A 24,830-nucleotide genomic window follows, 5' to 3' on the forward strand; every position below is an offset into this window, starting at 1 on the left:
GTAAATAAACCGCGGACGGAAGCAGATTGCGGGGAAAGGGCGGGCTCTTCCTGTCGTCACTGCCAGGATTGGCGTTGCTAGGAGGTGTGGCTCCTAGGGGCGCGGGAGGGCGGAGCGCGCGAGGCCCCGCCTGCTCCACGGGTGGGGGTGGGGGCGGGTCTCGCAGCCGATTGGCTGCCGGCGCTGCCCGTTCGGAGACAGTTGCTGAGGAGGGGCACGCGAGGAGGAGGCGGTGTGAGGCATCCATGGCGGGAGGAATCAAAGTGTCGGTGTGGTCGGCGGTTGGTCCAGGGCCCCGGTGCTGGGGGGCCGGGGGCGGCGGCGGCGCCACATGGCTGCTCTTGGTCGTCGCCGGCTGCGTGGTCTGCGGCTCAGGTACCACCCGGGCAGCGGCTGCCCAGGGGTCGGGCGCGAGGGCGTTAAATGTGGAAAAGTGGTTTCTTATCCCGAGGGTGCGGCCCGTTACTCGGAGCAGCTCGGGACGCTGAGTGAGACGCTCCAGGGACGGTCCGCACTGACGGGTCCCGGGCCGCCCTCCGGACAGCTCGGGTCGGGCGGAGGCCTGAGCCTTCCCCAGGAAGGGAGGCCTGGGCTGGTTGACACCCTTTAGGGGGGAAACCACGGAGGGGCTCCGAGGTGCTGCTAGGTCTCTTGAATTTCTGAGTTAAAACGGATTTCTGGGTTTCGCCCTGAAATAGGTCAGGAGAAAGCAAACGCCCCACTCATTCAGTTTACTAAAAACACCCCAGGGATGGATCTGTCTCGGTACAGTGGAATAGAGTTCACCTGAATGTTTTTCAAGACAGGGTCTCTCAGGGTAGCCCCTGGCTGTTCTGGAACTCACACCTTAGACCGGGCCGGCCTGGAGTTGAGAGACCCACCTGCCTCTGCCTCCTGTGTGCTGGGATTAAAGGTGTGTGCCACCACTGGCCTCCTGTTAAGATCCTCCTCCCAAATAGCTCCGGAGAACACACCTGGAGTCATTATACTCCAGTTGCCCAGGAAAGATAAGAGGCCATCCGCTTAAGCGGGACGTAGTTCCTAAGTTTATTCATTCTTTCAAGCACATTCATTTTGTACTTTCTGCTGGACAGTCAACTCCGGACTAGGTAAGAAACTTATTTTGTGATCCCGACCAGAAAAAAAAAAAATTAAAAGTTGATAAGAAATCGTGTTTTCCCTCCCTTGTTAAATAGTGGCCGGGAAAATAAGTGATGTTTGCCAACATCCACTGGAGGGAGTAGCAACTCCAGAGAATAAAGACAGCCAAGGCGTGTAAGCACACATCCACTCTCATACTGCCCCCTTCCGTTCCTGCCTGCCTGTCACTTGCTCTCACTTGTGGCTTTAAGATCAACACCCATAAATATATTGTTCAAGAGGGACTGGAGACTTCTTTTGGGAAGAGAGTATATGTCCAGGAAAGATTCTTTTCCGGATCAGGGCCTAAAAGCCTAGAACAGGATTTGGAAGGACTGTCACCTGAATAAACTGTCAAAATGGGGCCTCGGGGTGTGAGGACATAAGGAGATACTAAGCACAGTCAGCAGTTCCTTTGAGATTTCCTTTACAGGACACTGGGGATTGAAACGGAAAGCAAAAAGCCAGGCATAGTGGCTCAGAACTTTACTCCCAGCACTTGGGAGGCCAAGGGAGACAGATCTCTCCAGTTCGAAGATAGCCTGGTTGGTCTACGTAGTGAGTTCCAGGACAACCGGAGCTACCTACACCTGGAAACAAATAAGCAAATAATAAAATAACTTAAAAAAAAAAAGTGCCGGGCGTGATCGTGCACGCCTTTAATCCCAGCACTTGGGAGGCAGAGGCAGACAAATCTCTGAGTTCAAGGCCAGCCTGGATTACAGAGTGAGTTCCAGGACAGCCAGGGCTACACAGAGAAACCCTGTCTGGAAAAACCAACCAACCAACAACAACAAAAGTAACCTAAAGCACACTTTTCTGCTTGCTTGCTTCCCTTCCTCCTTTCATTGAGACAGGGTCTCACTGTGTCGTGCAGGCTGCTTTGCAACTCATGTGTAACTCTGACCTGTAACTCAGGCTCCCCCTGCTTCATCCTCCAGGATTCTGGGTTTACAGAGCGTCACCAAAGGTTCCAAGGTTTCTTCTAGGAAGGGAGGCTCGGGGGCTTCCTAATGTGGAGAAAATTCACCTCCAGGAGCAAGTCGGAATGCCGACCTGGTTATGTGGATGTCAGCTGTCAGAGCAATCTGCGGCACTCTAAAAGCCAGGCTCTCAGATAGTAGGATGGAATTTTATTCAAAGGTTGGTTACTGTCACAGGGAGTTTTAGAAACATTTATTTAGCAAGTATTAATACAGTTAAGTGTAAAGAAGTAGGCAAAACCCTTGTAGTTTATTGCTTGTGTGTGTCTGTGGGTGTGTGTGCTTGAGCATATTTGGGGGGGGGGGTTGGAGGGGGTCATGTGCACATGTGTGCAAGTATAGGCCAAAGGTCTGATGTCTGTCTGATTCTTTAATCTCCCCTAGTGGGCCTGGAACTTAGAGGTTTGGCTAGACTGCTGACCAGCAATCTAATCTCCCTGGCTGGGCCCTGTGTCTACCCTCAGCATTGGGGTTACAGGTGAACAGCACTCTGCCTGGCTTCTGAACTCAGACCCTTGTGTTTGCAGAGCAGATACTTTACATACTGGAGCCATCACCCAGCCCCAACTTTAAACTCCAAGGATGCGTGTGTGTCCTTTGTTCATGGCCTACTGTATTATTTAATTTTCTGAGCCAGGCTTTTGTAGCCCATGTTGGCCCTTTGTATCAGAGAATGACTTTTAATTATTGATCCTCTCATGTGCTGGGATTATAAGCATTTGCATCCATATTCCACCATACTTAGCTACAAATTTGGTGTGTATGTGAGTGGGTGTATTTATTTTTTTCAGTGCTAGAAAGCAAATCTAGGACTTGACCCACACCAGGAATGAGCTCTACCAAGCTGCGTCTCTAGCAATATAATTGCTATTTATGAAAGATAAAATTTAGAGCTTATTTCTCCACTCTTTAAAATCTTATTGATTTTATTTTGTGTGAGTCTTTTGCCTGTGCGTGGGTATGTGTGCTTGGTGCATACAACAGTCAGCAGAGGGTGTTGGATCCCCTGACACTGGAGTTACAGATGGATAGATAGATGGTGCTGGGAATGAACCTGGATTCTTTCGCAAGAGCCACAAGTGCTCCTAACCACTGAGCCGAGTCTCCAGCCCCTGCCCCCTTTTGCATTTTATATGTGGTCATTTGGCTTCATTGTTTGGATTTATACTTAAGAGATTTCCAGGCCAGTGAGATGGTTCTGTGGGTAAGGAAGACTTGTCACTCAAACCTGGAGACCTGAGTTGGATCCATGAAACCTATAATTGGAGATAACTGATTCCCCAAAGTTGCCAGGGAGGGCAGACATAACACATAAACATATGTCACACACACACACACACACACACGTATTACACACACATACAATAATGTTAATAAGATAGAGATCTGTAAAGTTGAATTGTTTTTTTTTTAATTTTGGGGGATAAGTGTTCAATACATTTTTATTTTACTAATTATTATTATTAGCTGAGCTGGGAATTGAGCCTAGGGCCTCAAACATGCAGTGTTAGTGCTCTACCACTGAACTATGGTTCTAGACTTTTTTTTTTTTAAAAACAGGCTCTTACTAGGTATCCCTGCCTCTCTATTTTTTATTTACAATTTGTATTGGTGTTTGGTGTGAGGTGAGGATGTAGATAGATTTTATTTTTTAAGCAGTCACTTGTCCCGGCATGTAGTTTAATAATCCTTTAGGAAACCTTCTGCCTGTAGATGGTAGATTTGAAATTCTTTTTTTAAAAATGCTTCTGCTCTGGCTGGTTTTTGTTAGCAGTTTATTTTTATTTATGTTTAAAGATTTATTTATTCACTGTGTATACGGCTTTTTGCCTTCATGTATCCTGCAGGTTAGAAGAGGGCATCAGATCCCATTACAGTTGGTTGTGAGCCACCATGTAGTTGCTGGGAATTGAACTCAGGACCTCCAGAAGAGCAGTCAGTGCTCTTAACCGCTGAGCCATCTCTCCAGTCCTTAAAAAACTTTTACTAAATTTGTTCTTTGACAAATTCATGCATTTGTATAGTCTATTCTGATTATCACTACCCAGGCCCCCAGCCCTGCACAGCTCCTGCTCAGCCCCTTCTGGTCCCTACTGGTCCTATCCCCATTCGTATCTGTTTGTTTAAACTCATGACTCACTGAATGTAACTAGGGCCATCTCCATGGTCATAGATTTGGACCCCTGGGATTGACATGGTAGAGAACCAACGCCTGCCAGCTGTTGTCTGACTTGCCCACACGTGTGTGCATGCATGCATACAAGTACAGTGGCACGTGCTCTCAGAAAACACTCAGTACAATCTTAGAAAGGTGCTAGTTGTTGGCAAGGCTTGTGAGTAACTGGATTACTCTTGACAGAAATGAGTTGAGGGTATTTAAGAGTTAGAAGGGGCTGGAGGGTGTGGGTCTAAGTGTGCATTGTTCCTAGAGAGGATTTGAGTTTTGATTCCCAGTACCCACATCAGGTGGCTCACACTGAGACACAGACACACATACACACAATTTAAAGCAAATCTAGAGTTCTGGTGGTTTCCACAGATCACCCTCCCTAGGTGAACCGGCAGTATGTTTTGCATTAATGCATTGCCAGGGTATGTGGCTGGCCAAGGTGCTGATTTCTCTTAGAGGTTACTAACTGAAAAAAGTTTGTTTTAAGTTCTTTCCCATGGGACTGGAGAGATGGCTCAGCGGTTAAGAGCACTGACTGCCCTTCCGGAGGTCCTGAGTTCAATTCCCAACAACCACACGGTGGCTCACAACCATCTGTAGTGGGATCTGATACACTTCTAATTGTGTGTCTAAAGACAGCTGCAGTGTACTCACATAAATAAAAAATAAATCTTTAAAAAAATTCTTTCCCATGAATAGTATAGAATTAAGGAAAAGAAAATAGGTTGTTTGGTTTTTTTTTTTTTTTTTTGGTTTTGTTTTGTTTTGCTGTTTTTTCAGGGTTTTTTGTTTGTTTTTTGTTTTTTGGTTTGTTTTTTTGTTTTTTTGTATCATGCTGGCTGCCCTGGAACTAGCTCTGTAGACCAGGCTGGCCTTGATCTTAAAGAGATCTGCCTGCCTCTGCCTCCTGAGTGCTAAGATTAAAGGCATGCACCATCACTGCCTGGCTCTGAAAACTAGATTTTAAAGAATGTTAATAGTAGAGCTGTTTCTTCAAAAATGAACTTCCACTTCATTGGGAGGAAGAGTAGAGCTTTTCAGTGGTTCCTGCCCCTGCTTCCTGTGTGCTGGAATTATGGATGAATGTCAGTCAGCATACCATCCATTCTCAGTGGATCATAAATACAGTACTTTCAAGTTTTACATAAACTTATTCCATCTGTTTTTATGTTATAAAGTAGGATTTGCTGTGTAGCTTAAGCTGGTTTCAAATTCACTGTAACATAGGCTGCCTTAGGACTTACTTCAGCGACCTTTGTTTCTCAAGAGCAGGGATGACAACCATGCACATCATGCTCAACATAAATGATGGTGGGGGGTGTGCATGCATGCATACGGGTATATATGCACAGGCCGGAGACTAGTGTCAAGTGTTTCAATCTCACTAAACCTTATTTTCTCACTGAACACAGAGCTCACAGAAGTGGCTAGGCAGGCAGGCAGTGAGCCCCAGGGATGCTCCTGTCTGCTCCACAGGCTTGGGATTGCAGTTGTACACCACCATGGCTGGTTTCTTATATGGGTTCTGGGGATTGAACTCTGGTCTTCATGCTTACATGGAAAGCACTTTTCTGCTTAGCCATCTTCTCTAGCCTGCTCTTTCTCTTCCAAAGGAAGCATTATCTGTATTTATGAGTAAATATTTTTTTTCCTATTTATGAGTACATATATATATATATTATCTATGAACTTGCTAGGGAGATAAATATCAATAGAGTTTAAATTTGTTTTTATTTTTAATTTATGTCCATGAGTGTATGCCGTGTGTGTGTATGTGCATGTATGTGTGTATGTGTGTATATGTATGTGGATGAATGGATGGATGGATGCAGGTGTCCTTAGAGGCTGGAAGAGGATGGTAGATTCTCTGGGGCTGGAGTTAAAAGTAGTTGTGAGCTGCTCCACACGGATGCGAGGGATTGAACTCAAATCTTCTGGAGGAGCTGTAAGCAGTCTTAACTGCTGAGTCATCTCTCCAGCCACGCAACAGGAATTGAAAAAAAAATTTTTTTTTTCTTTTAGAAGGAATCTTTTAGAGAAAATTCAGATTACTATAGGGTTGAAGCCTGTAGTGAGAAACAGGCGCCGTCTTCTGACCTAAGGTGTTTTATTAGCCCACAGGGCTAGGTCTCACTGTGTTATTAGCCACAGGGCTAGGTCTCACTGTGTTATTAGCCACAGGGCTAGGTCTCACTGTGTATGCTCAGATGAGAGTTGTTGTTGTTTGTTCTCCTCCATCTCCACCCCAGCTCCTTTGCACTGTGTGTGTACCTTAGCCTTTCCATTTTGATGTCATATGTGAGACCAGCTCTTTTTAAGTTGAGATTTAATTTATAAATGCTATTTGTGGGCTTTAGTATTTTCCCGGTGCTGCCATTACTGTAACTGTTAGTTCCTGTCTTCTCCTCCACCCTGTCTCTGACAGCCGCTCCATCTGTTTCTCGTCATGGCATTCACTCCTTCTAGACACTTTATATGAATTTATCTGTCATTTTCTTCTTGTGACCTTTTTTGTCTTTTGTATGACTTCTTTTGCACAATATAACCTTTTATTAAAGGTTCATCATTTTATAGCATGTGTCAATATTTCATTTTTTTTTATTTAAAAGCTTTTTTAAAAAAGATTTTATTTTATGTATATGAATGAGTACACTGTAGCTGTCTTCAGACACACCAGAAGAGGGCATCAGATCCCATTACAGATGGTTGTGAGCCATGTGGTTTCTGGGAATTGAACTCAGGACCTTTGGAAGAACAGTCAGTGCTCTTAACCACTGAACCATTTCTCCGGCCCAATTTAAAACCTTTTTTATTGCGTATTATTCATGTGGACATTGTTTCCATGTGTCTGGGCACACTGTGCATGCCAAATGTCCAGAGATGCCAGAAGAGGACCCTTGATTCCCTGGGACTGGAGTTAGATGGTTGTGGGTGCTGGGAATTGAACCCAGGTCCTCTAACAGCAACCAGTGCTCTTAACTGCTGAGCCACCTCTCCAGTTCTAATACTTTTCGTTTAGAGCTGGATATAGTCCATTGTGTGAATGCAACACATTTTGTTTACCTGCTCATTAGCTGAGTGGCACTGAGCCTTTTCATTCTCTGCTGGTTATGTAGGAAGGTTTATGATAAGTTTTTTATACACATTCATGTGCATAGTTTTGTGTGAACATATTCCCAATTGTCTGGAATTATATAAGGAACTATTAAACTATAATATTGTCCTAAAAATGTATCATTTTACATTCCTGCCAGCAGTACATGGGGGGTAAGTTCCTAATTTGTCCATATTCCCAACCAACATTTGTTACTGAATTAATTTCTTAACTTCTTTCTTTCTTTCTTTCTTTCTTTCTTTCTTTCTTTCTTTCTTTCTTTCTTTCTTCCTCTCTCTCTCTCTTTCTTTCTCTCATTTTTTTATTGTTTTTATTCTTTTGGTTTTTTAAAGATTTATTTTATGTATATGGGTACACTGTAGCTGTACAGATGGTTGTGAGCCTTCATGTGGTTGTTGGGAATTGAATTTTAGGACCTCTGCTCGCTTCAGTCAGTCCTGCTCGCTCTGGTCAACTCTGCTTGCTCATTCCCTGCTCGCTCAGGCCCAAAGATTTATTTATTATTTTAAGTACACTGTAGCTGTCTTCATACACACCAGAAGAGGGCATCAGATCTCATTCCAGATGGTTGTGAGCCACCATGTGGTTGCTGGCAATTGAACTCAGGACCTCTAGAAGAGCAGTCAGTGCTCTTAACTGCTGAGCCATCTTGCCAGCCTCTCTTTCTTTCTTTTTTAAGATTTATGTATTTTATGTGAGTACACTGTTGCTCTCTTCAGACACCAGAAGAAAGCATTGGATCCCATTACAGATGGTTGTGATACGTTTAATTCCCATGTGGTTGCTGGGAATTAAACTCAGAACCTCTGGGAGAGCAGTCAGTGCCTTTTGACTGCTGAGCATCTCTCCAGCCCTATTACTGAATTTCTTTTAAAAAAAGAGTTTAAAATTTATTTATAGTATGTGTGTGTGTGTTGTGCAGTGTACATTGCAGTGTGTATGGAGAGGACAGTGTGCAGTTGGTTCTCACCTTCCGTCATATGGGTCCTGAAGATCAAGTGCAGCTCATCACACTAGGCTGCAGTTACTTTTGTCTTTAACCCATCTCTGGCCTCACCTCTGCAGCCCTGGCTGGCCTGAAACTGGCTGTGAAGTACAATCTGGTCCTCAGCTTCCAGGGATCCACTTTCTACCTTCTCGTGCTGTGCTTAACCACATGGGCACCATGCCCAGCTCTAGACTTGGAGCTTTGTTTGATTGTAGCCATTCTAGTAAGTGTGAAGTACTGTTTTATTGTGGCTTTGGTTTCTATTTTTTTAATGATTTGAGCCCCATTGTCATGTACATTTATGTATGTATTTTCTTTTGAGAAATATCTACTCACATCTTTTGTTTGTTAAAAGGACTGGGTTGAGCCAGGGTATGGTGGCATATAATTATAATCCATGGGACATAGAGGCAGGAGATTCTGGGATTCAAGCTATAGAGCAAGTTTGAGGCCAGTATATGAGACTGGCTGGAAAGGGTTATTGTTGTCATAGCTGTCTATGTATTCCAGCTATTTTTGTTGTCAGGTATGTGATTGGAAAACGTTTCCTCCTATTTCCTGAGGTAGTCATTTTATGTTTTTTGTGTTCTTTGGATTACAGAAGTATCGGTTTCTCTCTCTGCAAGTTTTATACATGCATACGTGTGTGGGTGCATGTGTGTGGGCACAAATGTATGCTTGGGTACATGTTGTGTGTGAGTCTATGTGGCGGACAGAGGGCAACCTCAAGTGTCATCCTTAGGAACATTGTCCCTCTTCTGAGTCAGGGTCTCTCACTGGCCTGATCTTACCATAGGCTAGGGAGCCTCAGGGAACTTCCTGTTGTCTCTCCCCTCTGAGCTGAGACTATGCTGCATGACGCTGACATTTTCCCATGGGTTCTAGGATCTGACTCGGATCCTTGAGCCTTCAAGGCAAGAAGTGCTTGCATTACTGACTCAGCCCCTCACCCACGCCCACCATCTCCTTTCTTCCCTCTGTTCTGGTAGGAAGCAATGGTTTACGTTTCCTCAGTCTGCTTTAGGGATTTCTTCTTGACTTCTGCATACTCTAGGATCCTACTTAAGAAACCATTGTTTAGTACAAGGCCATGGAGAGTTATAACCATGTCTTCTATTTTTAGCTCGGATTTAGGCTTACCGTTAAATATAACTTTAAAGTTAGTGTGGTGATGGGGCTGTCTCTCAGTGATAGAGTGCTTGCCTAGCATGTACAAAGAAAGCCCTGAGTCGGGTCCTCACCACAAGAAACAAACAAAACAAAACCCAACAACAAAAACAACAACAAGGGCTGGTGAGATGGCTCAGTGGGTTAGAGCACCCGACTGCTCTTCCGAAGGTCCAGAGTTCAAATCCCAGCAACCACATGGTGGCTCACAACCATCCGTAACGAGATCTGACTCCCTCTTCTGGTGTGTCTGAAGACAGCTACAATGTACTTACATATAATAAATAAATAAATCTTAAAAAAAAAACAAACCAACAACAACAAACTGGCAGGATGGCTCAGTGGGCCGAAGTGCTTGCCCATCAATTCTGACAACCTGAATTGCATACCTAAGACTTGTGTGGTGGAAGAAGAGAACGAACTCCTGAAAGTTGTCCTCCAGCCTCCACACTCACACTGTGGCAGGCCCCCCTCCAAAGAAAACTAAAAATAAGATGGGCATTGATGCTTTCAGTGGGTTTGTTTGAGACAAGGTTTCTCTGTGTCCCTGGCTGTCCTGGAACTCACTGTAGATTAGGCTGACCTCAAACTCAGAGATCAACCTGCTGCTCCCTCCTGAGTGCTGGGTGGGATTAAACGTGTGTACCACTGTGCCCAGCGCAGTAATGCTTTTTGTGTGGATAACTTTGATTTGGATTTAGTTGAGGATATTTTTTTCCTTTTCTATTTTTTTTGGTGGGTGGGGCTAGGAGGAGGAGGAGACAGGGTTTCTCTATGTAACAGCCTTGGCTATCCTAGAACTCAAACTCAAATCTGTAGGTCAGGCTAGCTCAGAGAGATCCCTGCCTGCCTTTGCCTTCCAATTGCTAAGATTAAAGGAGTGTGCCATCATACCTGCCTGAGGATTAAGGATTTCTTATTTAAATCTATCTACCTGACACTAAAAACCACACTGATAGTTAAATTTGTACTTACTCTTACTTGATAAATGTTCTGCATAGGGTTTTAGAGATGGCTTAGGTGGTCAGGGTACTTGCTGTCACGTAACCAGAGGTAGACGCCTGGGGACACCATGGTAGAAGGAGAGTCATGGTACTCACTGATCTGCACATGTGCACACCCATACCTCTCTCACTCCAACAGAAAAGAAATGTAAAAATCTCTGCATAATATAGAAATTCAGTGAAGAAATAGATGTTTTGGGTTTAATCTCTAATACCACAAAGAAAAATGATACTAAAATCATGTCAAAGAAGGTAAGTTGGGTGTGGGAAGGTATAGGAGAGTGATTTCTCGTAAGATTTATTTATTTTTATTTTATGTGTGTGAGTACACTGTAGCTGTCTTCAGACACACCAGAAGGAAGCATCAGATCCCATTACAGGCAGTTGTGAGCCACCATGTAGTTGCTGGGAATTGAACTCAGGACCCCTGGAAGAGCAGCCAGTGTTCTTAATTGCTGAGCCATCTCACCAGCCCCTAAGAAGTAGCTTTTATTGTTTATGCTGTGTTAATGTAATGTTAGCTATCTGTAACAGTTAAATAATTAAAGGCTGAGAATGTAACCCAGTGATAAAGCATATGTTTAGCATGTTTGATATTCTGCAGTTAGTCCTAAACAAGCACACATGTAAATTAGACAGAGATAAAACTGCTTTATTCTCATTTGTTTGTTTTGCTTTTGTTTTTATGGTCTGGTTCGTATTTTAAGCATATGTTTAACAAGTGGTCAGTTTACTTCTTTTAATAAAATGAACTATAGTTATGACTTGTTCTGTTATGATATACTTAATTCTTGTTTCCCTTTTTGCCTAAAGCTGATGTAAATGTGGTCATGCTTCAGGAATCCCAAGTTGATATGAATTCCAGTCAACAATTCTGTTATAAAAATGTGCTTATCCCAAAGTGGCATGATATATGGACACGGATACAGGTAATTAGTGGCCCCAGCCCTGGGCATCTCAGCTCCCTTTACCAGCTTAGGGTACTATGATCCTGAGGTAAATGTTCTTCCGTCTTCCTTGTGTTGGGTTCCTCCCTTGTGAAGTTTGCACACTCATGCCTCTTTTGAAATGTCTGTGCCTACTTTGGCTGGACTCTGGAGTGTCTGTCTGAACTCTTGTCCTATGGTTCCCATTCTATTTTGATTCTGTGAGAGAAGTTTCCTTGGGTGACTTTGGGCTCTTTTATTTCATAGCACAGTTAAGTCACCCACAAGCAAGAGACTCTGGCTGTGATAGTGATTGAAGATGCTGCTGTGCACACAGACACTGATCAGGATGTTTGCTGTCCACATCAGCCACACGAGAGCTGGGCTTGTGGGGGATTTTCAATTCTTTCTTTTTTTTCTGATACAAAACTCATACTGAATCTGAGGCACATTATTATAACCAACATTTATCCATAATCAGTGATTTGTGACAGTGCGTTGGACTCAGCCTGTCATTATGGGAAACATTTTCAGTTTTCTGGGGCTGTTTATGACTGGCAATTTTCTTAATATTACTGATCCTTGCTTTGTATGATCTCATAAATAGCAGTATTGATAACTCTTTCTGCTTGGGAACTTCCCCCTCCCCCCTTTTCTGGCTTAATAGTAGATTCAGACCGTGATAACAAGAAATTGTAGCAGCAGCCTCTATCAGAGCAGCATCATTTGCCAAATTATGTTTCTGTTACTGCACCTGTACATTTCTGCTAAGCTTTGTGTGAAATGGCACATTGTTCATCAGCTATTTAAGGTTTTTTTTTAAAAATTATGTTTATGAAAATATCCTACTTATTCATCCTAATGTCATTTGTGTTACAGGTTCGGGTAAATAGTTCCAAGTTGGTCCGAGTTACCCAGGTGGACAATGAGGAGAAGCTGAAGGAGCTAGAGCAGTTTAGTATCTGGAACTTTTTTTCTTCTTTTTTAAAAGAGAAATTGAATGACACCTATGTTAACGTGGGTCTGTACAGCACTAAAACCTGCCTCAAGGTTGAGATGATAGAGAAGGACACCACGTACAGTGTCACTGTGACCCGGAGTAAGTCTCACCTGCTTCTCTGGTGGGTTCTGTAGTGAGAGGGACGGACAGGCTTGGAGGGTACGATGAGTAAGACAGAGAAGTCTGCCCGGGACAGTTCCCTTTGGTTTGTGATTACAGTCTTGACTGTATCAGGGCCCTCAACAGCTTATGGCGACTCCACTTGACATAAGCGTCTGTAGCCCAGGATGACAAGTCTCATTTGGTAATTCAGTGCCTAGAACCGGGCAGGTCCTGAGCTGAATGGCGAGCCTGGAGTCAGTCAGACAGTCAGCATAGTCATGCTTTCTGCAGACTTCTTGACAAAGGTAGTTGCACTACTCCATGCAGGCCTGTGTTTGAAGACAGGAAAGCTAAACAGTATAAAATTGGTAGCTTGTAAAATAGTGCTTGTAGAATCATAATTAAAGATTGAGACCGCCAGGCATGATGGCGCATGCCTTTAATCCCAGCACTTGGGAGGCAGAGGCAGGAGGATTTCTGAGTTCGAGGCCAGCCTGGTCTACAGAGTGTTCCAGAACAGCCAGGGCTACACAGAGAAACCCTGTCTCGAAAAAACAAACAAATAAACAAACAAAAAACAAAACAAAACAAAACAAAACAAAACAAAACAAAAAAAGTAAAATAAAAAAAAAAAAAAAGATTGAGACCACTCTAAGCCTTATTTACTGGACCTGGGGGACTTTTTTTCTTATCTGAGGCCAACTGAGAATGCTTTAGAGGAGGTGGATCCCATCAAATCCTGACTTGGTTTCCCCTTCGTTTCTACTCAGGGCTCATGGCTGCAGGCTTTGCTGCAGAGAGATTGTGCCCTCCAGCGAGCTGTGCTGTAGCTGGCTCTGTGGCTATGGAGAGCGGGACTCTCTTTGGTGTGTCCTCCTGTCCATTTCTAGGCCTTCCTTGTACTTGGATTTGAATATGAAAGCCATGGGATACTCTGGCGAGCTACTAAGGGCTCGCCAGGGGTCTGCTTGGGCCTCCAGGTCCCGAGTGCTATATGTTTAGCAGGTAGACTTTTTTCAGCACAGTGCTTTATAGTGAAGCAAAGTAGGTATGGTTGAACAAGTAAAATGCTATGTGGAGGACACAAGGTCCATGTTTCAGGTCCCTGCCTGCAAGTGATTGAAGGCTCTGACACAAATGGCAGGGACCCCTTCTGAGCCACAGCATAAGGTGGTGATGGCATAGTGTGCAGCTAAATCCTCAGTAGAAGAAGCCAAAATAGGGCAAGCACAGACTAGACAGAAACCTGTTAATGGTTTTTCTTTGAAGGGTACCAGGATTTGTGTGGTATATCTACGCTGCCATTTAGTTGAGCTATTTGCTTTACTTTATAGTTGACCAGTAACAACAATGTCATCTTTTATAATACCTTTAATGTATTCTTTTATTAAGCAAATGTTTTATTTGTTTCAGGATTTGACCCCAAACTCTTCCTTGTTTTCCTCCTCGGACTGACACTGTTTTTTTGTGGAGACTTGTTGAGCAGGTAGGTATAGACTCGACAGAACTCTTGTTATAGGAATTGTAAGTGCTGCTGTTCTCTGCTCAGGATCCATGTTGGCCTGCTGGGGTATTTTTAAGATTTTTTATTATTTTGGACAATATAAATAAATATTTGTCATTTTGTTTGTTTGCTTGAGACAGAGTCTCAATGTACTGTAGGCCAAACTGGCTACAAACTCCATCTGCCTCTGCCTCCCAGGTGATGGCATTAAAGGTGTATGCCATCATATCCAGCTGTTTTTTAAGTTTATGTATGATCTGTGTGTGTGTCCCTGTGCATGTGCTGCCTGCAGAGGCCAGTAGAGGGCGTTGGACCCCCTGGGCCTTGAGTTAAGGAGTTGTGAGTTGTCCAACATGGGTGCTTGGGACAGAACTCAGATCCTCTGGAAGAGCAACAAGCACTCAAAACAGCTCAGCCACCTCTCTGGCTCTGCTTGAATGTATTAAAAATAAAATGACTTTCCCCTCTGATTTGAATAGGATTGTTGGTTAATGCATTTTCTCACTAGGCAGCTCCACCATTGTATTAATGAGTTACCTAGGACTATAAAGTTGACTCAAGTTAGCAGTAATATTATTGTAGATATTTATATAGTGAAATTGCTACCAAAGTACACTTGATGAGTTTCATGCTGTTTACATACAAGGAATCAAGCATCAATTCTTGTCCATTTCCTCCTTCTAGAAATGTGCTAGCTATGATAGGTAAAAGCGGCATGCACTAACAAAGGCCACTCCCTGGGAGGAGATGCTTACTTGACACTGCAGAAGCAGTCAAGAACCTGAGACAGTGAAGTCCTAGGTCCTATGGGGAAACCTACTTCAACTCTGCTAAAAAAAACTGTAGCAGTAAAATGACTCCTAGTGAGAGTAAACACCAACAACATAACAAAAAACCCCCAAAGAACAACAACAACAAAACAAACAAACAGAAAACCAACAAACAGCCCCCTCCCCCAAATCCATTTTGTATTGGCCAGCTACTCCGGCGTGAACCTGCCCTGGAGTGTGGTTTATGTGCCCAACAGAGAAGCTTCTTGAAGCACACGGTAGTTCACACAGAGACCCACACAGAACAGTCATCCCTAGGTGGGCTGTCTGAATCGAACCCCCCTGGCAAGGCTCAGGGATCTATGTAGAGAAGGAGGTGAGATTGTAAAAGCCATAGGTGGTGGATGACTTGGAGCTTCTACAAGGGTGATGGTTCACACCACCCTTCCCATGTATGTCAGGCCTGGCTTCACACCGTGCTTCCTCCTCCTTTCAGTCCTTCATTTTTGAACCCCTGAGCCTTGGAGGGGATGATGCATATACCCCATTTCTGGCTGGACATTCAAAAGTCATTTATTCTTGGTACTTTTGACCAGTCGTGAATCTCTGCAGTCATCACTGACCACTGCACAAGAATCCCAGAGAAGGTGATTTGATGGCACATTGGTTCCATTTAGCAAAAGTGCTGCAACAGCTCTCCCACGTGGGTCCACAAACTCCCCAGCCATGGGCTTTTGATGGTGTCAATAGCAGCAGATTAGAATTCTCTCCTGTGGAAAGGGCATCAAATCCAGCCCTAGCGTGGCTGGTTACTCCTAAAACAGCCTTCACTGTACTACTGCAAGTGTGCTCTTCTGTGTGTCAGTATCCTGCACATGGGGTCCATGAGTAAGACGTGCTAGAGCTCTCCTTTGGCATCCTGCGGAGCCCATGCTGGCTCTGTGAAGGCTGCCTAACAGGAAGGAATTTTGAGTCCAGTTTCAACTTGATTTTCTATACCCTGAGTCTATAGCAGACAGTGGATTTGGACAGAGATGGATAAAGGTGTGAGATTTAAAGAGGACCTCATCGACACTGACTGACCTTTGTAATCTATCAACTGCTGTGTCAGTCTACATTTCTGTAGTCTTCAGTACCAGGCAGCATCTCCTCTAATCTTGAAACTTTAGCTAGGGCACTTGTGATTTCACCAGTGTGTTGTGTGGCCTATGGCATTACATAGTCAAGTAAAATATTTTCTTTGCAGGAGTCAAATTTTCTACTATTCCACTGGGATGAGTGTGGGAATCGTGGCCTCTCTCTTAATCGTCATTTTTATGATCTCTAAGTTTATGCCCAAGGTAAGTAGTGAGATCCCTAAGTGTTGAGGGTGACCTTGGGTAGCTGGAGGGTTGGGTTGTCTTTTGGAGTAGTCTTTAGAGCACGGAACATTTGCGTTGTTGATGGCTGATGAGTCAGTGACTGTCCTGTTCTTTAATTCTGAAAAGCACTTGCAAGGTATATCTGAAGCCTGATTACATACAAATTCTATTGAAATCATGTCTCAGTGGGAACTGAAAGCCACTTTGTTTAGCTTTTCAGTTGTTTAGCATCTCATCATCTTGGTGTTCCTTGCAGACTGTACCTTTTTAGGTATAAAGCACATCTTTTTAAGAGATAAGTTTTTATGCATTTTGAGTAGGTTGAGTTGAAAGAAAAAACTGTCCCTTTGCTTCTTATGTAAAAGCCTTGTAACTTTTGCCTTCATCTCTGCTTTGTCTAGAGAAGCCCCATTTACGTCATCCTGGTAGGAGGCTGGTCCTTCTCTCTGTACCTCATTCAGCTAGTTTTTAAGAATTTACAGGAGATATGGAGGAGTTACTGGCATTATCTTCTAAGTAAGTGTTGTTGGTGTAGCTTTCCTGTGTGCGTGTTTATAGGCTGCTTGGTTGATTTGATTGTGAGAAGATGCTCCTTGCTGACAGGGAGTCAGTAGCTAATAGCATTTGATTAACTTGTAGAAATTATATTCTCTCCTCTCCTCTCCTCCCCTCCCCTCTCCCCTCTCTCCCCTCTCTCCCCTCTCTCCCCTCCCCTCTCCTCTCCTCCCCTCCCCTCTCCCCTCTCTCCCCTCTCTCCCCTCTCTCCCCTCCCCTCCCCTCCCCTCCCCTCCTCCCTCCCCCTCCCCCAAATGTGGTAGTACATACCATTCCAGCACTTGAGAGACAATGATGGGTGGATTTCTGTGAGTTTGAGGACAGCCAGGGCTACACAAAGAAACAGTCTCAAAAAACACCAACCACCACCACCAAAGATTTAGTTTTTAATTCTATGTGTGAGGGAGTGTGCACTTGACTGCAATGCCTGTAGCATCATCCACGGAGCTGGAGTTACAGGTAGTCATGAGATGCTCAAGTGCATGCTGGGAATGAATGTGGGTCCTCTCAAGAGCACTGAGCACTCTTAACCTATGAGCCACCTCTTCAACCCCTTGTTACTTGAGTAAATAAATTTGTGATAAAAGGATAAGAATAATACATATGCGTACATGAAGAACAGTGAGTGATACATGTATGTACATGAAGAACGGTGAGGAAAATATATTTTCCGAGAATTCAAAATAAGTGAATAATTGAGTGCAGATGTGTCTAATTTTCTGGTCCAGTAGATGCATCTGGTGAGCTTGTGCTGTTCTCCACCCAGTGTCTTATGATGCCTCTTCTCACAGGCTACATCCTCACAGTTGGATTCATGAGTTTTGCAGTGTGCTACAAATATGGGCCCCTGGAAAATGAACGAAGCATTAACCTGCTGACCTGGACGCTGCAGCTGCTGGGCCTGGGACTCATGTATTCCAGTATCCAGATCCCGCACGTTGCCTTTGCTCTCATCGTCATTGCACTGTGCACTAAGAACCTGGAATACCCTATCCACTGGCTGTGCAGCACCTACAGGTGACTAGCAGGCAGGGTGACTGTTGACATGTGGGGTATGGGATGCACTTGCAGCGAAAGGATGCTTAGTTTTTCCTTGGGAACCTCTGTAAGTGGGATGTCACCTGCTCCCACCCTTGTTCCTTTCTCTGTTGAGATAATACTTTTTTTCTTTTTTTATAATAAAAGCAACCAGTAAAGTGTCATGTGTTCCTGCTACCACTAGGTGGTGCAAATTATATCAGTGTTTGGTTTGTACATAGGCCTCAAGTTCAGGTTTCAGATCATGTCACGCTGACTGTCAAGTTGCTCTAAAACCTTAATTTTATTTGAGATGTAATTCATAGCATGGTATTCTTGGAAAAGTCAATATGGAGTGGCCCTGGATTCTGAAATGGCCATGGCTGCTCCATTGCAGGTAATCAAAACAGTACCTTCAGAGTGAGGACCTGAGGTCACAAACCACAACATTATAACATCATTTTGTTGTTTTCCCACTTATTGGAAAATAAATTATTTGTCATTTATTTGAAAATAAGTGAGTTTGACTACTCTGGCTTTTCACTCATGTTTGGCACGATAGTACACTGTAATGAAGGGTGTGTGTGGAAGAAAGCTGGGTGATGACTGTCGATGCTGAGTCTTATCTTAGTGTGGTTGTCTCCTGGGACAAGTGGACATAAGGATGGTGTGGATACTGATTAATGACTCATGGTGTTATTTTGGTGAGCACAGAAGGATGTGTAAGGCATCAGGAAAGCCTGTCCCCCCTCGCCTCCTGACAGAAGAAGAGTATCGGATACAAGGAGAGGTGGAGACCCAAAAGGCTTTACAGGAACTCCGAGAATTTTGTAACAGTCCGGAGTGCTCTGCCTGGAAGACCATATCTCGAATTCAGTCTCCAAAAAGGTAAACTCTGATAAGCCAGGTATTTCTGGGTAGTTAATGACCTCAAGTCTGACAGATGATGCTTCCAGATAACAGTGTTGTATTTTGCCCTTTGATTATTGCTCACCTAGGAGCAGTAGTCAAGAGAAAGTAGTAATCTATTTCTTGTTTCCCCAGGCAGCTACCTCACTGTTGGGGTTATATCACTAACTTGTGAAGACTTCAGTACCGTATTTAAGTGTGGCCCTTGTGTGTTTGACGTTAATGTCTGAGTCCCCACCCCCACCCCCACCCCCCTTTGGTTGGGAGCAGTTGTACCAAAGAGTATGTGAAGTTTCAGTTTGGAATCATGATAGCATAAAGTTTATAGGGCCATAAGTGCAGAGAACTGTAATGCTCAGTCTCTTCTTATCAGGTCTATGGTGACTCAGGGAACCTTAGCACTTCGTAACTACCCAGGACAAGGACAGCGTAGTTAGTGCCAAGCAGGACGAGAGTGCCCAGCATGTTGGCCTGGGATCCCAGCCTTGCCTCGTGCCTAGTTCTTGCTTCAGTCTATGCATCTGCCGAAGCAAGGGCAGGACTTTGTTAAATTCGGTATAATTTGAACTACAGGCACACTGAGCCTTTTAGTCTGTTCTTATTTTGAAAGCCGTTCAGGAAGGACAGACGTGCGCTTCCTCACAAACATCCCTCTCTTTTGCAGATTTGCTGACTTTGTGGAAGGTTCTTTCCACCTCACGCCAAATGAAGTTTCTGTTCACGAACAGGAGTATGGATTAGGGAGCATCTTTACCCAGGATGAGGAGCTGTCCTCAGAAGAGGAGGGCTCAGAGTACCCCACTTTCACACAGAACAATTTCTTGACTTAAATAGCAGTCTGTTGTTTTCATATAGACTGGCATGGTACCTTGGTGTGGCCACATTGTAAGTGCTGTGTGATTCTCCCAGGCTTTTATAAGAGCCTGGAGCGGGTGCAGGAGTTCTGCTGGAATGAGGGGCTGAGTGGGTTACCCTCTGGCAGTACTTTTGGTGTGTACCTCAGGCTGGTCCTCTTCGAGGAAAGAGTGGCGGAGGCACTGAGGGCTGCGGCAGCTCGCTTCTGACATTTGAGCACTTGGCCCACTTTGCGGTTCCTGAAGTCATTGTTTGCCCACAACAGTCTAGCTCCTGTTTAAAAGTTTGCTGAGTTCTGGCAACTCTGTCACTGTGACAGACCCTTAAAAATGAGTATTAAGTGCAGTAATGCATTCAAATGGAGGCTGCATCTTTTAAAGAGAATCTATAAGTCTGAGCCATTTTTTACTTCTGTCTGCTCTATTTCACTGGATCCTTATAATAATCCTGAATGATTTAAATATTGAAGAAAAAATAGATTGTTACCTATCTTGTTTTTTAAACAAATATATTTTTTTAAGTGCAAGAAAGTCATGTTCTTTACCCAATAAGTGCTCCAGAGTACAAACCCTACTGACCCCAGATATTTATTACCTGTGAAACCCCTGGAGCTGCTGCTGTTGAGCCTTGAATGCTCACAGTCTGATTTTTAGTTTGCTTGCATTTAGGAGAACGTCTGCTGCCCTTCTGTAGGTTTGGTTTCCTAAGCTTTTTATTATATTTGATATTGGCTTTTTTTCTTGCCGTTTCTCACCATTGACTTTTCCCACTCAGGAATGGTGTGTCCCCTTTCCTGTAGAGTGTGCACAGTTGAGAATTTGTCTCATTTGCCGCTGCCTTCTTCCTAACACTGAGGTTCTTCCATATCTCCTACTGTGTACCTCAGACTTGAGAGTCCCTGAGCATCTGGTATTTCTGTTTTGACTTTTCCTTCTGGGTTGGGGCCTGCTGCTGTACCTCAGGTTGATCCTTTCACCTTCGCCTTTACACTGCTAGAATTTTAAGCCTGTGCTGGTATACCAAGCTTCTTTTTTTCTTCTGTTTTGGTTTTCGAGACACATTTTCTCTGCATAGCCCTTGCTGTCGTAGAACTTGCTCTAGAGAGCACATTGGCCTGGAACTCACAGAGATGCCTCTGCCTCTGCCTCTGCCTCTGCCTCTGCCTCTGCCTCTGCCAAAGTATGTTACCACTGGCTGGCATGTCAAATTTCTTGTTTCTTATATATAAATGTTCCCCTTACCTTGATTCCTACATTATGGCTAGGCAGAGAAGTCTTATTTACACCCTTCTCCCCCCTAGTCAGATCACATACCTTCTGAGTTACTATAGTCAGGAAACTGTTCCAGGGCTGGGCATATAGCTCAGTGGTAGAATGCTTACTGGTTCAGCATGCAAGGCCCTGATTGGGTCGCTATCGCCACAACAAAATCAACCTTATCTCCTTGTTCCTTGTCTTCTTTTTATGTACTCATTCTATTCATTCAGCCTTCCTAACCACCAGCATGCTCCCAGATCTTATCATTTATAAGCCCTAAACAACCATCTGTTAAGTTTCTTTCTATGCAATTTTAGTTTTGTAACTGCCACGCTTTTCCACGGCAGAGAACAGACCTTCAGGTGTACTGCCTGCCTCTGGTGCCCATTCAGCTGTTAGCATCAGCTACATCCCCTGAGTTTACTCTACTTACTTACAGTTCCATTTCTGTAGAGACGCTGCCTCTGCAGTGATGTTAGCTTCCGAATCCCTTGCCTTTGCAGATCTCTTAGAAGCTGGCAGGATCATTTACGAGGGACAGACTCTCAAGTTTCTGCCGTTTGCTTGGTTCTTTCATTGTGATCTTCACCACTGCACTGGAGGAAGTGTGTAATGTGTGTAATTCCTTCAGCCAGGGAGGTCGGTGCTCACTCAGGAATACAGCATCAGACTCATTGTCTTAGGATCATCGAGGAGGAAGGTGGTATTTTCAGGAAGCTCTTAGGGCTTCTTCAGACCCGCTTTTAACATGTAATTTTGGAAGACCCTGGGCTTTACTGCTAGCATCCAAAATGTCAGCTGAGACACCTCTCCAGGTGGCCAGTTAGTTATTTCAACCAATGTTCCCCATAGCCTTAAATTGTCCTAAAGTGACAACTACCTCACTTGGTAGAAGGTGACAGAAAAATGAGCAGTATCTGAGCTGTGGTTAGAGCTGCAGGGTATAAGAAACTTTGTAACGGAACCTTTTTGTCTTTGTGAATTATAAATACAGTAAAATTTGTCTCTTTTCAAAGAACTTGAAGATCCTGAAGAGGTGGGAATGCACCTCAGAGGCAGTAAGTGCTTGTCCTGGGGGTGCAGGCTGGCCACCCCCCAAACAAAGCCCACCACTAACAACAAAAGCCTTCAGAAATTTATACCTAGTATATTTTACTGTAAACTCAGTTATACAATTTTTGTAGGTCTTGGGAGACCCTCATGCCTGTTTCCCCAAATCACTCCTTACGGATGGTAGCTTGCTAAAGGGGAGGAGGCTCTTGACTTCTTATTTTAATGAGAATTCACTGTAAGTGACTTTGCTCTTCTGTGGGTTGACTCACTGTGAAAGACAGATTTCTTTTCAAGGCCATTTTTTTTAAAACTGTATTTGAATTTGGGGCGAGCAAAGCAAGCTCATTTTCTTACCCCTGCCTGGTAGTTGGAGAAGTGAATGCTGAGAGAGCTGCTTCAGACAGTGAAGGACAGACGGTGCCTCTTTTGTATGCTGTGTATCCTTGGCCTGCCTGCCTGCCTGCCTGCCTGGGTGGCTCCGCTGGATGCTTCTGAGCCTCTGCGTGCCCAGACACTGCTTGAGTCAGCTCAGTCTCATCCCTCAGAATGAGCTCATCAAGGACCGAGGGAGAAGTGGAGTGAGCTGGACACTGGAGCCATGAGCGCTGTGTGCCAGCAATCATCGATCCAGAAGCTGGTTCCAGGAGTGGGGGTCTTGATGGTATTGGAAATGCATTGCTTCTAATGGGTCTGACCTGAGTTCATAAAACATGACTCCCGTTAATGGGAACATAAGAGGCAGCCGGCATACAACTTTACAGTTTTCCTTTCCTTATGAGAACATACTGATCAAAGCCAGGAAAAGTTTAGCAACTTTGATAACTTGGTTACCTTGAAATGAGAAAGAGCCAGTTCCCCACCCACATTCTTGTTTTCTCAGCAGAGGGTGGTTTTGTCTGAGATGGCTCTTTGGGTCCCACTGTTCCATTTTACCATATGACCGCCCATTCAAGGGCATAGCCCTCTGTGAATCAGTTGTGTTCTCTTTAGCCTACCCTACTTGGGTGATTGAGGTTTGGTGAATAAAAGGACCCAAATAGGCCAGAGAATTCCCCCAGGCCTTGATACCCGTGAAGAATTTGGACGGGTTACATAATTGTTGAAAGGTATGCTGAGATGGATCCCAGAGTTAAAATGGACCTTAGCTGTGCCCACAGCTCTTGTGGACTGAGTGGTACAAGTTGAAGTGTGCAGACAGGAAAATAATGCCTTCTAGTATTCCCATGGACTCGGGTCCAAGATGGGTGCCTGCATTTGCATGCTGAGAGGACAGGGGCAGGTGTACGGAGCTCTCCCCTTAGGCAGGCACTGAAACCAAGGGAGAAGCACACAGAGTAGCCTTGCACTTTACAAGTGTGTCTAAATGTTTGTGCTTGTAGTCTTATAGCAGAGAGTATTTCTTTGGGGGAACGTAGGCAGTTGAGCTAACCCAGAGCTAACCCAGTGGCATCTTCGTGACTCGATTATGGATTCTGTTGCTGTTGGAGACCAGATGGTGACTACCTCGAAAAGGAGGTTTGGAAGTCAGGCATGGTAATTAGTGTCCGCCTGAACTTGGAAGGCTGAAGCAAGGGGACCACTTGAGTTGGACATTGTCAACAATGGGGACCCATACATGGCAGGCCCTAGAACCCACTGGGAATAAGCAAAGCATATGGATACCCTTTAACCTCAGCGGGGACAGAAGTGGTCACATAGACTCAGACATGGGGCTTTGGGCCACAAGTGTCTTCCATGTGTCATTTTTCTTTGACATGCTCTTATCTCCCCAAGGTATTGTTTAGATAGGGCACCACTCTGTAGCCCAGGCTGTCCTGGAATTCAATTTATTTATTACCCAGGCTTGCCTACAACTCACAATAGCCATGTCTCAGCCTCCTGAGTGCTGGGATTACAGGCTTGAGCCACCCAGCCCAGCTTCCTTTTTGCACTCTTGGTGTTAACTTAAAAATGTCGAGTTCATTTGCTTAGAACTTGTGGGCAGCACTGCCATGGCAGATCGTCCCCAGCGTGAGCCTTGAGCCAGTTACAACCTGAGCTGGCCACTCTCCATGTCTGTGGGACTGTTCCTGAAATAACAGGGCTAAGAAACTACTAGATAAGTTATAGCCTGTGGGTAATGCCTTAGTGTTATTTAGATAAAATATGTGTCATTGATACTTAATACATGGTAAGGAATGTTCAGAAAGAACAAAGTTTTCAGGGATGTCTGTTTGCTGTGAGTCTTCCACATTTGTGTAAGAAAATCTGATGCCATGTAGTTTTTTATTTCTATTGTGGCTTGTAAATAATCCCCACTTTAATAAAGTTTTATACAATTTATAGTAGTCTTTTTAAATTAAAGTATTTTAATGTGTGTGTGTTCATGGTGTGGACAACTTGTGTGAGTCTGCTCTCATGTGGCTTCCAGGGGTCAGATTCAGGTCATGGGGCTTGTTCTTACCCACTGAGTAACACTCTGTCCTGAGTATATTTTGGTTTAGTATTTTGGAGCCTGGGAAGTTTGAGGATCCTGTTGCCCAGGTTGGCCTTGAACTTATTTTCCTATCCCAACTCTGGTTCTGGAATCCCAGGCATGAGTCACCACACTCAACATATTAAAGAACAACATCTTTCTAAGTTACTATGTCTGGGAGACTTGGTGAGTGAGTTGGTGGGATCAGGTGGCTGCCCTCAACTGTCAGAAGTCAGTACCACAGGACTGGAATTGTTTGTTGTCTGTCTTCTGCTTCAGAGTATAAGTTACATAAACAAAAAAGGTCCTATGTTTATATGGGTGCTGGGCTGGGTTTTGGCAGAATCCCTTCCATAAACCCACCACGACTGCCACCACATCATGATGAAACACTCCTGAAGCTCATCAAGTTCCTCTTCATCCATTATGGGGTAGACTTGTTTCTGATTTCAGGTTTAGGGATCACATTCAGGGACTCTGTGCTAACCACATGCTAACAG

At 44.2% G+C, this 24,830-nt stretch overlaps 1 protein-coding gene across 3 annotated transcripts; it reads left to right on the forward strand.

Moving 5' to 3' along the window:
- Window positions 1-212: 212 nt before the first annotated feature.
- On the forward strand, window positions 213-24,197 carry Nemp1 (nuclear envelope integral membrane protein 1). Of its 3 annotated transcripts, NM_001113211.1 has the most exons (9): window positions 213-375; window positions 11,381-11,496; window positions 12,373-12,592; window positions 14,009-14,081; window positions 16,116-16,209; window positions 16,632-16,746; window positions 17,577-17,802; window positions 18,517-18,690; window positions 19,376-24,195. In NM_001113211.1, exons 1-9 carry the CDS (start codon window positions 246-248, stop codon window positions 19,539-19,541), a joined length of 1,314 nt encoding a protein of 437 aa, NP_001106682.1. In that variant the 5' UTR covers window positions 213-245; the 3' UTR covers window positions 19,542-24,195. The 3 variants fall into 3 exon arrangements, with proteins under 3 accessions (NP_001106682.1, NP_776093.1, XP_011241695.1); NM_173732.3 differs by lacking the exons at window positions 18,517-18,690; window positions 19,376-24,195 and having other exon boundaries at window positions 17,577-18,316; XM_011243393.1 differs by lacking the exons at window positions 213-375; window positions 11,381-11,496 and having other exon boundaries at window positions 12,368-12,446; window positions 19,376-24,197.
- Window positions 24,198-24,830: the final 633 nt, after the last annotated feature.

Source organism: Mus musculus, chromosome 10 (genome assembly GCF_000001635.26).
Source record: "Mus musculus strain C57BL/6J chromosome 10, GRCm38.p6 C57BL/6J".
NCBI lineage: Eukaryota > Metazoa > Chordata > Mammalia > Rodentia > Muridae > Mus > Mus musculus.

Coding starts and splice junctions, on each gene's coding strand:
- Nemp1 (NM_001113211.1), top strand. CDS start 246: ATGGCGGGAGGAATCAAAGTGTCGGTGTGGTCGGCGGTTGGTCCAGGG. Junction 376..11,380: donor CTGCGTGGTCTGCGGCTCAG/GTACCACCCGGG, acceptor TTTTGCCTAAAG/CTGATGTAAATGTGGTCATG. Junction 17,803..18,516: donor TGGCTGTGCAGCACCTACAG/GTGACTAGCAGG, acceptor TGGTGAGCACAG/AAGGATGTGTAAGGCATCAG.